Source organism: Anser brachyrhynchus (genome assembly GCF_964034855.1).
Source record: "Anser brachyrhynchus genome assembly, chromosome: 16".
Lineage (NCBI taxonomy): Eukaryota > Metazoa > Chordata > Aves > Anseriformes > Anatidae > Anser > Anser brachyrhynchus.
This window is the reverse complement of record NC_137734.1, coordinates 2,752,563-2,769,764: the sequence shown is the minus strand read 5'-3', so window position 1 is coordinate 2,769,764 and position 17,202 is coordinate 2,752,563. Positions and strand designations below refer to the sequence as shown.

Genomic DNA, 17,202 nt, shown 5'->3' with positions numbered 1-17,202 from the left:
AACTAGGAAGTGTAAATTCAGTATTTTCTAATTGTTTATCTGGGGCCTCTAAAATTCATCTTCCATTTCTTTAAGTTTTAATGGAAAAATCTTGATGATGAGCGCTTTTTTTCTACCCCTTCAGGGAACATCATGTGGGGCAAGTAGGGAAGCGTGATACAGGAATGGGTTGAGTCAAAGGGGAGGTGGAGAAAGTGTGAAGCAACTGTGTACCCACGCTGCTATGCCACTTGTCTAAATGGCGTAGTAACTTGTGTTCTGCTTTTTTTTAACTTGGCAGTGGCACAGCACTGAAGGTGGAGGTAGTATGTTTTGTCAGGTAGAGCTTTCTCTTCCTCAAATGATGAAACTAGTGGCAAAGCAGCAACTGTCTGTTGTCTGTTCTGCTCAGTCAGAAGCTGTGGCTTGTACTGGCCAGAAGAAGGAAAAATACACTTAGAAAGCTTCAGGAACACGTTGCTTGTATCTGCACCTGATCAGAACATGAAACGTGAGGTTGCAGTGGGCATCTGGAAAGCACGATGCATATAAATTGTGTATATTCTATTAGCACTTCTAACTTTATAGAACAGCATTTTGTTTCCTGGATCCTTTCAGAATGGGACAAATAAAGGTGCATCATTTTGTCTTTGACTTTAGCACTTAATGTTTTTATTTCTTTTCATCCTCCCGTCACACTTCCCTTCCCTAGTGTGGCTTCTGGCTTGAGTCTTCTGTGAAGCATTGTTCAGAAATCCCAAGGAACCTTAGGCTAGGCAAGACAAAGAATTACAACAGCATGTGGAATGTACCAGCCAAAGAATGCCATGAATGGCTGGACAAGCACTCTCTCTGCTTGACGCTTAACATGCTGGCAGATTTAGTTAACAAAACCGACATTTTTTTAATTGCTGCAACTCATTAATGCAACTTGATTACAGTTATATTGCCCCTTTCCTTGTCCCTGTTCCCTCCCCTCAAAATTACCCTATCACAGAAATGCCTTCCAGCAGGAAGCCGTTGGGCCTGTGCCCGAAGCGTGGCTGTGTGGTGAACAAAGGAACAAAAATGTGATCCAGGAGGAATTAGGGGGTTTTCCAGGGTCCTGCAGCAGGTATCAGTTGTGCATACGGTTACACCAGTGTTAATTTAATGTGGGTGGGCAAACCCAGAGTAAGCTACAGCTGCTCTGAGAATGGCTTGGCACGTGGAAATGGGGCTAAGCTCTGTGCTGAGTAAAGATTTGGTGCTTGTACTAGTTTTTTAGCTGTTTAGCATTTATAGTATTTAAGTCATAGAACACTGAAATCAGGTCGAGTTCTTACTACTAAGGAGTGAATAACTGATAAAGAGCAGAGAAGGGGAAGAGTCCTGGGTGAGGGGAAGAAGGGGAAGAGCTCTCATCTATAACTTAAAAAAAAAAAAGTGGAGGGTGTGCAAGGAGCCTAAACAACTCAAATAAAAATAGCCCTTACCTAGTTCTATACAGGCAGGGAGGACTTGAGGTTGTGTTACGGGATTTAGGCTCTTTCCAGAACAAGGGAAAGGAGAAGGGAAGAAACTAACTACAAAACATGAGATGTCCCAGGGTGTTATGGTGTTTCCTTCTCTATGGATCTGTGGCAGAAGGAAGCAGCTCCAACTTCTACTGTATCTCTTGAGAGAGGCTCCTACTGAACTTCTGCCTGAGGTCTTCAGGCCGGTGCCATCTGTTGGCAAGTACCACCAGGCTATGGTAGGAATGGTTCATCAGGGCACTTGTAGAGTTAAGAACAGACTGCATGGTCATCCTTCGGTGTACATTCATTGCATATGAAAAGAAGACAAGGAACAAAAAATGGAATGGAGTTCTCCATCCTGTATTTCCTCTGCTGTAGATCCAGGCCACAGGGGATTGTTTCCTGCAGCACCTTTGGAGTGCGAGATTTATCCATACTCTGGCTCTTCTTTATTTACGCAGGCCTGTAGAGGAAAAAGTGAGGTAGGGCATCAACACGGAGTAAGTATTAAACTTGAGTTAAACTGTGAAGACGAGGACAAAATTGGCTTTGTTTTTTCCTGTTGTGGGATTGTAAATATGATGGGTTACAGATGAGGAATAGGACTGAGATCAGAGGTAATGGGGTTAATTAAGTCTTCAAGTCTAGAAAGAATGTTATGTAAATACCAGACCTGAATACAGTGCAGTTAGATGAAAGAACAGATATGAGCTGGAGTGTTAGATCCATAGATCTTCAGCCTTTGGAGCTGCGTAAAACTTGGTTAGGAATTTTAAAAGCTAAGGGCCATCTCTGGAATAAAGTAGCTTCTTAAAGCATCTCACTGTAATTTCAGTGCAGAAGCATCAGCATAAGCGTATCTACTTTTGTAGCCAGCATTAAAGATGAGTGAAGGCTTTCAGCTGGAACATCACCTCTTAAATATGCAGCTTCAGGTTGATCAAAACAGTTTGCAAATTCAGGTTGATATTCAGCATTTTTTTTTGTTGGGGGGAAGGGGGGGAAGTCTACCTAGAAAGAAAAGCAGAAGGATTTTGATGTGTGTAGTGCCTTTTTTTTCAAAGTGGGCTTGGTATCTTGGTCATTTGAAAAAAAAAGTTTAGAGGAAAAAAATCAATCCTAAAGTAGTTCTAGTTTTTCCCACTCCCTCCCCCAGTGTTTCAGTTTGGATTTTGAAGAATACTATTTGCATACTTGTACAAGTTTATCTACTGAAAAACCCCCTTTCAATGTAGTTAAAGTGGGTGACTGTTGTATGGGGTCTAGTCCTCTAATTCAGCATGCTCACAGCTGCTTCGTGCCTGGGGCTAGCAGACAGGCTGCACTGCAGAAGAGCTGCTGAGGGAATATTAAAGGAAGCAATTACCACTGGGAGCCTTGGACCCCTCAATGAACCCATGCCTCCTGTTGCTACCCTGTCAATACCGGTGGCTCCATCTGATAAAAGTCCCACCCTTGGTTACCCTCTGGCCCTTTCCAGTGGTAGATCTAAGGGAAGCAAAGTCAGTGAAATCTGGCTCCATAACTAAAGTTACATCGATGACTTATGAGCTCTAATAGAGTATTCAGTGTGCCAGGTTGTGCCCATGTTGTGGACAGGAGCCTTACAACTGTGCAATTCATTACTGGTCGTGTTAAGTGTGGTGTTGCATGGCAGGGAGCTCTATTAATTGCTTATCTCTCTCTAGATTTTAAGTAGGGGCTAGTTCTTGGTTTTGCAATAAATTATGTGCAGAATCATATTATGAGACTATTCGGTATTGTAACTGAGATCACCCAGTACTGAAACACATTCAGAGAATGATGTCAAAAGCCTGAATGGATGCAGCAGGCAGGAAGTGCTGACAAGTTATCGGATGATCTGGACCTCCTACTGTCTTGGCAGGCATTGCAGGGTACTTGGAGATAACAGCTTTAGTCAAACTTCAAAGCTGGTGGTTAACCCTTGCACGGTTACAGTGTGAGAGCTCTCTTGCTTCAAATGGGAGCTCTGCTACTGCAAATGGACGAGAAAAGCAGCCCTGATGCCTTTTACCATGAAGCCTAAGAGGAGGTGGTAGTGGAAACAGGCAGGGCCTGAATTTGATCTTTAGCCGAGGAAAGGTGAGAGCTCGGTCTTTCCTTCCTGAAATCTCATTGGGAATGTTCTCTTTTGGTCTTGGGAATTACTTTGGCTTTAAATAACTGGTTTATTATCCTGTGGTTAAGTACTTTCACCCAGAAAGTCATACATTAAAGATTTAACTTCTATCAAGTAGTCTAATATTTTATTATTAATTAGTGCAGTGTGTTGGTGAGAGTATTCTACTACACAAAAGCTTTCAGGCGGCTTTCTTAAGCCTGTGACTTAAAATAGGAGACTTGAGATAGGAGTTATCACATTCAAACACCCCTAAATTCAATGGCATGCACAACAAAAACAGTTGTGGAACCTGAAATAACTGTATTAATAGAACAGTGGTGTTGTGTGAGTGGTGGAGGGGCTAATTAAGATAAAGAATACTTAAAATCATGTGGTTGTAAGCAACAGTACAAAACTGTTTATTTCAAAGAAAAATAACACCTGGCTTTGATCACTTGTGTGGTATTCAGTTAACTTCCTCGCAACTGAAGTGAAGGAGATCAGCTTGAGATAAAGCTGGGTGATAACTGGATTACAGTCTGGAAGTATCTGCTATCAGTAACAGTGTTGGGAGACGTTTTTTCAACCTAATTCAAGGTAAAGGTATGTGAAAGGTGTGTGAGAGCATCTTTCAGTGCAGGGGGTAGAAGCTGAAGGCCAGAAGTAAGTTGCACACTTTTCAATGCTGCGTTTAGCAGCTGATAACCACAGAAGTACATTACCAAGGAACATATTCTGCTTTGAACTTTGACAGTGTATTTAAAAGTTACTTAACTCAGAGGCTGGGTAGTCAATACAGGAGCAGGTCTGGTCCCAGACTTAAGCAATGTGTACCAGTCTAGGTCAATGTCACTGTTCTGGGTGGCCTTCAGAGTATGGAAATCCCTAATTTGTAGAGATAAAGTAGGGAAAAACGCAAGCCAAGACAAGGGAGAGGACACAGTAAGAAGAGAGGAAGGAGTGTGATTTCATTGGAAAAGGACAGGTAAAACTGGGGTGTAGAGGATAATTCTGTTAGAAAGTAAATGAATGAAAGCGATCCTGTTAGACAGTTGTGGCAACAGGACAAGACCATCATCAGGACAAACTGACTACTGACAAATGGGGTGATGCCATCCTAAAATTAAAAATGGAAGTTCATAGCTGCAGTTAGCTCTGAGTCAGTTGTAAAACGTATTTGGTTTCATTCAGGGCTTTCATCAACAAAAAGGAGGAAAAACAAAGCACGTGTTCCTGGCCCCCAGCTGCTCTAAAAATTTAACTTGAAACAAGTTGGATGTATTTGTTGTTTTGCATCTTCTTGGAAGGATATAAAATGTTTTCAGCCACCGTTAAATGACTTTCATAGCAGGACAAGGGCATCTGGCCCTCAGTGCCCCATACTGTAAAACTCCACAACATCGTTAGCTGAGAACCAAATATCCACTCCTACTCCCACTCCTGCGTGTGGAAGAGAGGCAAGTGCTAGTCTGGAATAAACAAAAATTAGTGTTTGGCTGCCGTGAAATTTATAGAGGGTCACCTTATCTACTTAGCAGCTGTTTTCACCTCTAGTTAGTCAGGAAAGAAATATTATATTGTGCTGGCAGAAGCTATCAGTGTGTGAGTGATGGGCTGAACAATGGAAATGAACGGAATTAGCTGTGCACTTTAGTAGCTTACCATCTTATTAAGACCCTTGTAAGGAAGTTTTATATTGCTAGCTTCTCAGTGGGGATTACAATCTCCCCACACAGAAAACTTCATAATTACTAGCTTTTTTTCACAAACAGAATTGTCTTTTTAAGAAAAAAAAAAAGGCAGCCCAAGTCCTGTACTGTAAAAGCACACCGCTGTGTCAAGCTAATAAATCAGGGAGCTGCCTACAGAAGTTCCATGGCTTCTGCAGACTGTAGGAAATTCCATCCCACTGTGACAAAATGAGAGGGAAATCAATATTTAATCTCCTGTAGCATCCTTTCTAATAATGCTATTGCACCCCCAAAGTTACAGGGAATTTAACTGCTTTGCAGCAATGACTTATTCTTCTGGTCTTGTGCTGTGGTCTGCAGTGACAGCGCACAGTAAGTCCACGCCACGTTACAGGGCGACATCTACAGATTTATCTGGGAGTAGTTTTTCTTCTCTCAACCCCACTTTTCTCCTCCGTTTTCACATCTTTCTTTTTGGTGGAGCTCTCTACTAATATTATTCCCCAAAACAACCTTCCTGGGTGGCTGCTTCTACAAATTTCTGCAGATTGAACTGCCTTCTTGCAGCTCGATGCAAGAAGCACCAAAAATTCACTCCTATTGCTGCTTTAAACAGATAATGCTGGCCTTTGTTTGAGATTCTCAATAAGTACCAGCTTTAGACTGGACTGTGTAGAAGTGCACTCTTGTGCCGTCAGCAGTGGAAGGAGAGGAGCTGAGGGCAGAAGCTGGAATTCAACAATGTCTCTCTTACACTGGCATGAGAGGAGCTGCTGAGGATGACTCCCTTTCCTGCTCCCCCCTCTCAGCTGAGCTCTTGGGATGCCACACAAAGCTGCTGTTCTTGCAGGCAACAGAATTCCAACACAAATGAAACCTTAAGAGCAAACTTGCCCTGTCCTGCATACAAATTAACACTCGTTTTAATTTGTTGGTGTGTTAGCTTTGCCCCTTAGAGGCTCTCCAGAAGCACAGGCAGATACAGAGGGAGACTGTTACAAGAGAGTCAAAGGTCACGGTGCCATTACAGGAGGATGACAAAGACGTGGCCAGTGATCAAAACTGCATGGATGGGTAGGTGTAAATTCAGTCATGACTGCCCACAAAGCTGAGATATGGTTGAAATAACTAGAAGCTGCATATATTTTACCCCAGTGGAGATCTGTCATTGAGCCTGACATGCCATAATTTAACTTTAGGATCGAGAATCATATTCTGCTGTCCCTATGGCTTATTCTCAACATTCACTTATTCTCAGCTTCCTCACAGCTCCTACCTGTACCTGCTCAGACAGCATTCACTGCTGAAAAGCCTCTCTTTGCTTTCTTCAAGGAAAAGGCATCCAGTGGCTTGTTTACAACAGCATCCTACAGCTGGCCCAAGTGCTTCCTATCAACCCTCACTGCCATCAGCCAAGCTTTGCCCTGGCAACCAGGGGCTGAGCAAAGGCAGTTTCACCCTTTCTGGTGTTCTGCAACTTGTTTGTTCCTTCCGTGCCTGAAAAACCTGCTGGAGAAATCAACCTGCGAGGAGGAAAAACCCCAAACCAATGGCAACCCTGAGCCGTCAAACTCAGAGGCATGCCCAGCCTCTTAGCATAGGAGACGATACTTACAGGTATGTCTGCTTGAACAAAAGGTTGGTGGGTTTTTCATTGACATGGTAGAGAGGAAATGGATCAAATCCACCAATGAAATCAACTGAAAAAAAAATCAGAACTCAAATAAACAAACAAACATGGCCAGAAAGTTGGAAGGAAATGAAAGGAAAAGTCGGTTCATGTCATGGCATAACACAAAAATCAGTGAGAACAGAAAAATGATTCTTCAGGTGTGAATTGCCAGGTGGGAAGTTCTCCCTGTGCAGACCTCTTTTCCTGGATGGATCCCCGAGGCTGGGCAAGCCTGCCAAGGAGGAGATTCAGCTAACGCGAAACTCGAAGCACAGAGCTAACAAAAGACCCGAACCAAACAAGGCTCCAGAAAAACGAGAGGACCTCCCTCAGCCTTCTCGGGTATTGCTGCCACGCCGTGACTTCACACGAGAAGGGGGCTGACAAAGCCTCGGCCGTTCAGCGATGTGCTGAGAGAAGGAAGCCGGGGGCTGGCTCGTGAGTAAATGCCAGCAGAGAACTTGGCAGCGCAGCGGTCCCCGTGAAGGTTATATACTGAAGTGGGAATTTTCTTGCCCCACTTGTCTTTCCTGCAAGACAGACAACAGCAGCTTTGGAGAACTGCAAATACCCCATTGTCTTCAGCTCTGCTATTTTTCAGGTCCCCTCTGCCAACTCCATTTCTTTCAATTGTATACAAGTAGGAACAATGCTTCCCTTCTCCAGTACTCACAGAGGGGCAATGTAACTAAACCAGGAATGTTTTAAGTGACAATTCCCCTTAGTAACCACGGAACAGTCTTCCAAGTCTCTCTTAGTTCCCCTGATATTAGGCCAAGCCTGCTTTACTGAGCTTGGCCAACATAGCGGGGTCAGTGGGGGGATGATGTGGTGCGGTTTGTGATCAACCTAGAAGGCCCCGCAAAAACCTTTAAAACATATCCATCTTAGACCTCCTCTTGGTGCCAAGTTAGAGCATCTTGTTTGGAAGTACGAAAGCTATCCCATCCAAATGCCATTGAAATATAACTGGAATGTTATTAACTATATAAATGCCTGTTCGTTTTCCTTTCCTGAAGGTGGCACTATAATTTTAGATTTTAGCTAAATATTTTTTTTATGAACAAACAATAGAAAAAATGTTTCCTAAACATATAGGAAGTGGGGAAAAAAAAAAAAACTCTAAAAATATATTTAGAAACCCAAGGACAACATATCCTCACAAATTCCATCTTGATGGATAGCCTCATGCTGACACTGTGGTTCCGGAACAACTGTGAGTTAACGGGTGAAATCTGTAGAGATTCTAAGCAAATTGGGGGGATACTTCCCAGCACTTCCAGTGAGACTGAACTTTACTTAGCCACTTAAAAAAAAAAACTGAGTATTTTAAAATTGAAACAGTTGGCAGTTTTAAAAAAACAGATGCTAACTATATTACCTCAATTGTGCAGCGTTAAGAAGGAAACCTTCTTAACGACATGCAATTTACAGTAACTGTCTATTACCTTTAACAAACGAGTCATGTCATCTCAGCACCCAACTGTGGAAGCACCCAAAAGCCAAGTCTCTTAAAGAGAAAATCTGAACTGTGGTTGTTCATTGTTGCTACCACCAAGACACCTCAGCGCATCGGGACATCTAAAATATTCTTGCCCACAGTTCAGTGTTAGTAGATCCCTACTGCTGTGTTTTCTCATGAAAATCACGTTAGCATGAGCTTCCTGATTAATGTGCCTCAGCACTTATAATTACTTCATGCTGCATATCAAAGGAACCTTTAAAAGAAACCACAAATGGAAGAGAAAATTAAAACGCAGCTCAAATTTGTTTGGGTCACTAGAAGGATCTACCACTGTGAGTGTGAAATATTGATGGTTTGTCATTGTTAATTATTCAAGCTGGCATTTTAACTCCAAGATGGGAAACTGGGAGGAAAAAGGAATTTATCAGTGGAAGGAAAAAAAGAAAAAGTATCCTGGAATTAACAGCTCTGTGATTCTTGACAGTGCTTCCTTCCATGTGATTGCCTCTCCTACCAGATCCCTCCCATAAAAATGAGCTCTGTCAAGTTACTACTTTGCAATATTCAAAAGAGGCTCAGAATTCAAGCTATGTAGCTAACAGAAGAGCTATAGGGTAATTTAAAAATATTACTTATAATACAGCACCTTCACTAAGTGCAATTCCAAGCTCTGAGCAAATAATCAATAAAGCCAGCAGAATGAGTTCAGCCGCACAGGAAACAACAGTAAAACGCGAGGACAAGTCAGATAAGCAATGCATCTCATCTCACCCATATGAAATCAACATTCTTCGCATACTTCCAAATAGTCAGCTCAAAGCTGTTATTTTTCAGCTAACATCCATGCCAGCTGCTCTTTAAAACAACAGAGCTACTTGCACAAACCTGACAAAAATCTTAAGGAATTGATATTTGGGTATAAAGCCTTTGAATCAGATCCTTACCTGGAGAAAACTGGCCTAGACCCACAGATTTCAGTAAGAATATTCCAATTTAAACATTCTGAACTCATTGCCAAGGAAAGCAGAATTCACATTTATTTGAACCTATGCACCCATTCTTCTGTTTGCAAAAGTATTGGTCTCAAGGGGAGTTTTAGAGGGGCAGTAATTCAGGAGCAGGCTACAGGTGTCTGGATAGATCCCACAGACCCAACCATCCTTGTGACTTCTCTGAATTTTTCCTTTTTTTTCTGACACATAACAGTGAATGTATGACACTTGAGGGAGTTGTCCACCAAACATGAGAGTCAGCTCCATCACCCTTCCCGTAACTCAGACGTAGTGCTTCCTCTGCTTTTAAATTAAGCGGTCAGGATGGTTCCTGGCAAGAAACCTCATGCTCTGCTTTATCCTCAGCTTGTGGCACGTGATACTCAGCAGGTAGGCCAGTTGAGTACCGGGCTGTATTTGCCGTAAGTTCTCCTGCTTACATTTCAGTGGCATTACTCTTCAGCTATAGAAGCCTGAGAACAGAAGAAGCTGCCCAGTTTCTCTAAAGCCTAGCCTGAGTGAGTAGCTAACACCAAGCTTTTTTGTGTTGGAAGAGTAGCCAGATTACAGCACGTAACACTTAGTGACTTGAGGGGAAATATCACACAGTAAAAACAGCCGATCCTTGCAAGGTAGGCTGTACCACATCACATAGATGGAGAGATGGAAAGTAGTCTGATGACAACTCGTTCTTGATAGATGAACATCTGAGATGGAAAGCAAATTTAATAAACCCTTTCCAGGGGATCTGTTGATAAATACTTACAGCTGTCTTCTTCTTCTGTAAAAACACTAACAACATAACAGGCGTAGACAAAGCCCACCAGCTGGAAAACAGAGAGAATAAATCATTTCAGCATCAATCTTACACGGCTGGTCAAAACTCACTTGGCATGACGTTAGCAGCCAATATTTATTCTCCACTTGGCAGCACTACCGTAACGGTGGAGCCAAGTCATATTTGCTGTGAGGTGGGGAGTACAGGTGTAGGCTTAGAGGAAGGCACTGCTGGGAGCAGACTCAAAGCTCAAAACTTGAAAGACCCATCCTCACCTTCAGATTGCAACCTGCTGTCACTAGGATGGTTGGCAAGAACATGGGCTGGCTTTGTTGATATTGAAACTACTGTGCTAAGCTTACGCTCTGTAAGAAGTGATGGGGATGCAGGACAGTGCCCGATGGAACATTTTAGACAGACCTTTACATACAGGACGTGCAGGGATAGGTTTTATTAACAGAGGTTCAGCGATAAGAGCTCATCAGCTCTGTATTCCTGTGATAAGGGGAATGCAAGGGAAGAGAAATTACACTGGTGTAGGAGCAATCAAAAAGATGTGAGCAGATTTTATGCAGATGAGATAGAAACTTAGCTAACCATAAAAACAGCGCTGTACTGCAGCAATGTTCAGTGCCATGGAGATATTTTGTAACGTAGGCTTGGAGATCTGAAGTTCATTGGAAGGAAATCCCAGTCTTACTCTAGGTCCTCATTTTCTAAAGGTCTTTCTGTGGAGAATAAACACTGCTGCATGGAGTAATCAAGCATCGGGCCTGCGAAGTAAATGGGCTGGGGCATGGTGAAAAACAAGCAAGACGGTAGCGATAGCCTCACTTCACAAACTGCAGAGGCTAGCAGGAAACTGGCACCTCCCGGGAGGTGGATGGATGCAAGGAAGGAGCAGTAACACAACGGGGTGCCTCTCAAATAGCAGCCGTCCTGGCGTGGCACAGCCCTCATGTCAACCCATTGCTCGGAGCAGTGTTTGGAGCAGAAAACTAGAGTGAACGTTAAAAAAGCAATTTATGGTAGCCCAGTGGGTCTGTGCTTAGTTGATAGAGCTTTGTAGGAGCTCTGAAGTATCAGAACTGCCGTGTTCAATTTCAGTAGCAAGTTGTTACCCAGCCTAAAAAGAGAAATAAGCTTTTGGTACTATGGGAATTAAGCATTCTAGATTCAGCAAGGTTTTATTTTGCTCTGCCTTCTTCCTGGTAATCAAATATCCTCTCCATCCTTCATTTTACATCTTCACATAGCACCCCACTTAGCGAGATCTTGGTTGACAGTAACCGTATTAGTAAAGTTATTGTGAGACATAATTGTTTTCCACTGTGAACTCAATTTTCCCGAACAAGAGTTAGAATGTAACATACAGTGACTCACTCCAAGGGAAGACAGAATGATGCATGGTGAAGCTCGAAAAGTAGAGTCCATTCATTTTTAATATGACAGAAAAATACATCACACCAGAAAACAAAAGGCAAGATAATGAGATTTCTACTGGGGAGTTATAAGGCATTCTTGATTTCTCCAGCTCTCCCAGACAAAAGAGCCCTTGTTGGAAGGCAATGGAATATTTTTGTAGCATCATCAAACCCTGTGTTTCCTTTACATCTCCTGTAATCATCCTAGAGACGAGCCAGCTCCCTCCTTTGCTCTGGGTGGGCCCTATGGAAACATGTCCCCGCACCTCAGGAGAGGTAGTTCCGTGGCTCACTCTTTCCCCCACTGGGCATTCCCAAAACCAGCAGTATTCACGCAAAGTTTCTACAAGCACTTGGCTCAGAAGAAAACCCTTCCGAGCATGATGGAAGCTGCGAGGCCACGTGCAGCAGCCGATTAGTTTTACCTGCCCGCTTTGGGACTTGCCCACGGGCAGACCCGCTTCCTCACTGTAGGATCGCAGTAGGAGTGTGCTTACACACGTCCTTCGCTGCGTGGAAATGCTCTGGCATTTTTTTGAGTTTGAAGGTCCAGCCATTTGTATTTCACAAGAGATAAGGCCAAATCGCAGGGCTGACACACAAATACCCAAGCAGGGAAGATGCATCTTGAATGCATGCTCTGATTCCACAGGAGCTCGAGGAAGGCTTCCTCCTTCCCCAGATTTTCTGTCATGCCCCAGAGTAGGAACTTTGGGTTAACAGCCATGCAAAATGGCATGAATCATCCACTGTTATTATATGCTATAACATATGCACACAAACCTTATCTGAGTTTTCCATTCCTGATATCTGGGTCAGGGAACTCCTAATTCCAGCTCCATTGGAGCAGAGAGTTTTGTTTTTAATCTCCTGATAAAGCTTTCAAAGTGACCTGACTGATGTTTAAAATTTTCTTTGCATTTACCTTACAACCCATTCCTTCTTGACAAGAGTTTCATCAATAATAAATTGCTTATTCAATTGAACATTTTTTTTATTCAAATAAGTTCTGCAAGTCTTGCAGCCTGCCCAGAACAGGAGATTTTCTGTGGCAAAGGAGGGAAGAGACCTACAAGATAAATGTGAGCACATTTTTATGCTGGCTGACCTAGACTGTAATTAACCATATCACCTCAGGGATGGTGTGAACTCTCCTGGGACTCCCTGCGTCTTGCTTCCTGCATGAATTGTGAATGAAGCAGTTACAGAGAAATGCCGTTCCTATCGGCCAGTCGTTCTCAGTGGAAGAGGCTGCTGGAGCACGCGGTGAGTAGGCTCCAAGAGACACCAGTGGTTCCCTTCTGACTGCATTCTTGATGAAGATGCGTCAAGCCCCCAGACACCACCATGGTTAGCGGTAATTAACACAGAACAGAAAGCTTCAAAGACCAAGAATTCAGAAGTAATTTCACTCTTGCTCAAAACATGGTCTTTATTGCTGATTTCAGTAAGAGGGCTTTAAGCTCTTCTATCCGAGGGAAACAGGAGTAATTCTTGGATCTTTGTGAACCACATAGGAAAGGTGGAAGAGGAGGGGAGAAGTCAGTGATGTAAAATGACACTAAGCTATTGCTCTAATTCCCCAAAGAATGTTCTCGGGCTTTAGCCTCTGCTGCTGTTTCTCCACTTGTTCTGCATGTTCAGTACCAGCTTCCTCCAGGCTGCACAAGTATCCGATTAAGCTTTTTATTAGGAACACATGTTGCAGGCAGGTGTGTTCAGTCAGCCTGTCAGACAGCCTGGGAACGCACACGCTGCCGAACAAGGGAGAGGATGGAGCGAGAGGATGGAGCTGGGGTGTCCCAAGCATTGTGCCGGCCGAGCAGCAGAGCAGGAAAGGCAGTATGTGTTCCTAAAGAACAAGGAAACAAACCAGTCCCTCGGTCACCTGGAGTTAACTTTTAAATACCGAGTTGAAGAGTGTTCATGTGGGAGAGCAGCACTGAGGTAAAGCTCTGGAGGCACAAAGACCGAATTACAGGAAGATCTAATGAAAGGGACCAGCTGGCTGCAAGTGTACAAAATACTTGAAGGATGGGAAGGCAAATTTTAGAAGGTGTTACTGCTGCTTGTATAAAATCTTAGCTTTGATCTGCATCTGTTCTGGTGAAGATTCTGGGCTCTTCAGCTCTTCTCTCCAGGGAAAAGAGAAACTTGCCATTGCTTTTTTTCCACCACACAGAATATGTGCACAATCTCCTTCTCCAGGGCAGATGTACTCCAGGTTTCACTTCTAATCAGAGCTAATGAAGCATGTGCGCTCTCACTGAGAGACGGGGGGGAATAAAAAGACTTCTGACCAATTCCCAAGCTACAAGAAAGCAAAAGCCAGCCTGTGAAAAAGCTATTGTGACCAGATAGTCAAAATGGAGCAAAATCCTTTGATTCCCTGACCTTCTTTACTCTTCGGATGCAATTACAACCACTGAAAATCTAGCTTCTGCCAACAGCAAAGCATCTCTTGCGCCTTGCTTCTCACATAACATCTGCTGTCAAAGCCTGCACTGCCGCCTTCCTGGGAGCCTTCCAACCTGTCAGTCTGAGCGAAAGCAGCAGACAGGCAGCTCTCTCGGTTGGGAAGATATTTCCAATTTCCACCCCATTCAACGGAGCCTCAGGAAAAGCCTAGACCTCCCCACTCCCAGAACTACCATATGGATGGCCCAGAGCTATGCCAGGTATTTCAGACCCAGAAATCACTCCTCTCCCTGCTGGCTGGCAAGCTGGGGAGATGAAAGATGAATCCTTGGTAAGATAAAAACAAAGCAGATTTTTTGACACTGACTGCTGTTGCATTTCCTGATTAGGTTGGTAGGTTTAGTTTTACAGTTACATTTCCACACCAGTACAGACTTCAAGAGGTTTTGTTCTAATTGGAGCTTTTCCTCCGCTGTCTTCGGTGCTAAAGCATTGAGCAAGATTTTCATTCTGGGCCCTACAGCTACTCGTCTCTTGTGTGGTGACTGATGTACCCAAGTTTGATCCCGCTCCAGATTAAAGGAGCTGCTTTTGCCTTCAAGGGGTACAGACAAGCTCTGAACAAAAGCAGACTGAGACCTTATGCATCTTCCTCAAATGTATGCCCAGGAGTGGAATAACATAGCCAGCAGGAGTCAAGATGACAGCCAGCGCTGCGGTTGCCATATGGGCTAAGGTTTGCTTTCCCTCTGCTTTGGCATGCACGACGAAATCCAGTGAGGTGAGCTCTGCCTTCCCCAAGCACAAGGCACGGTGCACTACAGGTCCTCAGGAGTCTCGAGGAATTGGGACCTCCAGAAAACAAATCTCCTCAGCTGGGTACCGCATATAGAACGTGGATATCACACTACTCTATCTGGATTTTTTTTTAAAAAAAGAAAAAAAAAATCTACCTGACAACTTCTAAAAACAATCGAACAAAGCAAAACCAGCAGAATGGGACAATTTTGCTTGTCCCTCCCCCTTAAAACGGTGCTGACTACTGAGGTCTCGAATGCGTGGGAGACAGGGAGGGAACTAGGTCATGTCCCTGGCTGCATCCCCCGAGCCCTCAGCTCCTCCTCGTGGTTTTTGTACAATCAATCTGGCCTCCCTGCCAGTCTGCTGCTCGGTACCTGCCTGGCGCTCTGGGAAGGACAGCAGCCCGTAATAGAATCTGCCTTCAAATGAGATAAAGAGCACGGAAAAAGATCCTGGCAGGGATCAAAGAGTTTGACCCTCAGAGACTAAGAAGGGAGAGAACTGGCTGACTGGTTTCAGGCGAGGTCTGAGTGCGAATACGAAAAGGCTTCTTTCTGCCTTACCTCAGCAAAGCAGAGAGGAAAAGCTCTATTTTTCCCACTACATGACAAAATTACAACAGCATTTCAGAGCTGGCAGGAGCTACAGGCCTGGGGCTTCAATATTCTACTTTTATTACAGGACAAGTAGAAATTTACTCCGCTCTGCACAGCTCAGCCCATATGGCTTCCTTGCATACAAATATTTTAGCCTCGTTTCCAGGGTTTGGGATGCAAAAACCCACTGTGAGTTAAGTCTCGGGGAAAAGGATAGAGAAAATATTTACCTAAATCATATTTTATCGCATAGTTCCCTCCCGCCTCCCCATCTGGCCCCTTGTGGTGTTTTACAGATGCAGAGGGAGCACTGTCCTGTGCCCCGGGGAAGCAGAAAACACTCCTGGACACAGACTGCCGAGAAGCAGCGTGAGCACTGAGCTCAGGACCAGCTGCCTAGGTCAGTAAGACACCCTGAAACAAAGCTCTGTCCCACTCCAAGTCAGGACTAGTTGTTGGCTGGACCTCGAGCCTGGGACCTGGTGCTTGTGGCAGCTCAGACGTGTAGAAGGATGCTAACAGTGACACACTTCTGCACTTCAGGTCCACCTGTTCTGACTGCAGAGTGTGTCAGTTGTCTCACCAAAGTCAGGAGCAGCACCAGATCAGCGTCAATCCCGCTCCAGCTAACGGCTCTTTACAAAAGAAAACAGGCTCTGATCTTTTGGATACGTTGGTCTTCCTTCCTCGTACACGTGCATTGAAGCAACTCACAGACACTTTAGTTCAGACCCTTTTCCCTGAAGGAAAACTCAGACACTAACAGGCCACGGAGCCCTTCCAGCTCGGGAAGCAGGAGCCCCTCTGCCTGCCTGGCTTTGTGACACGGCAAGAGCAGAGCCTGAGTCTCGCTGCTCCCTGCGCTCTGTGACATGGATCATCTCCGTTAACAGGAAACGCAGGATCAAGACGGTGGAAAGTTGTACCAAAAATGTGCAGGGAAGTACTTGGCACTCCAGAAGCTTGGAATTTCTCTGTATTTGTAACCCTTTAACGTTTATTCAAAGCAAGTTACCCTTCTTTTTAAAGCCATTTAGTGCACGTCCTAGGTGTCAGCAGAAATAAAACCTGCTGCTTTCTCCTTCCTTAAAATTCTTAAAATTCTTAAAAATTCTCTTTCTTAAAATTCATTTTCTGGAGGTGCGGGTTTTTTCCATTTTGTTTCTTCACAACAAATGCGCACATACGTGCTCCCCCACCCAGCACGAAGTCCCATGGAACAGAAAAAATCCTCAGAATCGTCTCTGTCCCTATCAAAACAAGAACTTCCTCACCCCAGCAGGGGTGCAGGATGATTTGTTGCTGGCTGGTTGTGTGATGCATTACCTCACGTGTTGGGCTGCTGCTATGCATTTCCAGTTCTCTCTAGCAATATCATTCATAAGAACCCGTGAACAAGCAAACAAACAAGAACATTTTCGGAGGCCTTTGCAATCAGATGATACAAACTGGGGTGGAAAGTGTAGGCCAGCCTCTGCGCCTGGAAAAGACAAAGAGCATCTCCTCCGCAGTCGCTGCCCCGTGGGCTCAGCAGCGTACTCACCGCGATCAGGATCTGGAAGGAGCTGTGCATGACCTCGATGTACCGGTACTCCAGGGCACAGCCTATCACCGAGACGTACGAATGGCTATCCAGTCCTTTGATGCCGGACATTGAAGCCTCCTTCCTCACGCAGCCGGGACCATTTTCACTCCACCACGACTGGTGCCGGGAGATGTTAAATGTCAAGAGTTCGCTGTCCTGAAGAGAAGAGTCGCAAAGAGA

General features: G+C 44.3%; 1 protein-coding gene across 3 annotated transcripts in view; it reads right to left on the bottom strand.

Annotated features, from left to right (window-relative positions):
- Positions 1–621: 621 nt before the first annotated feature.
- Positions 622–17,202, bottom strand: part of NKAIN4 (sodium/potassium transporting ATPase interacting 4) — a 49,345-nt gene continuing 32,764 nt past the window's right edge. Inside the window, exons 4-8 of one of the 3 annotated variants that reach the window (XR_013939967.1) lie at positions 16,981–17,178; positions 10,187–10,247; positions 6,907–6,991; positions 2,393–2,489; positions 622–1,941 (exon numbers count right to left, since the gene is read on the bottom strand). Coding sequence is in view for 2 of the 3 variants with exons in the window: in XM_080557861.1 (XP_080413987.1) it covers positions 1,932–1,941; positions 6,907–6,991; positions 10,187–10,247; positions 16,981–17,178 (354 nt within the window). In the remaining variant the exon portion in view is untranslated. The remainder of the gene's footprint in view (positions 1,942–2,392; positions 2,490–6,906; positions 6,992–10,186; positions 10,248–16,980; positions 17,179–17,202) is intronic. The other 2 variants (XM_080557861.1, XM_080557862.1) reach the window with 2 other exon arrangements.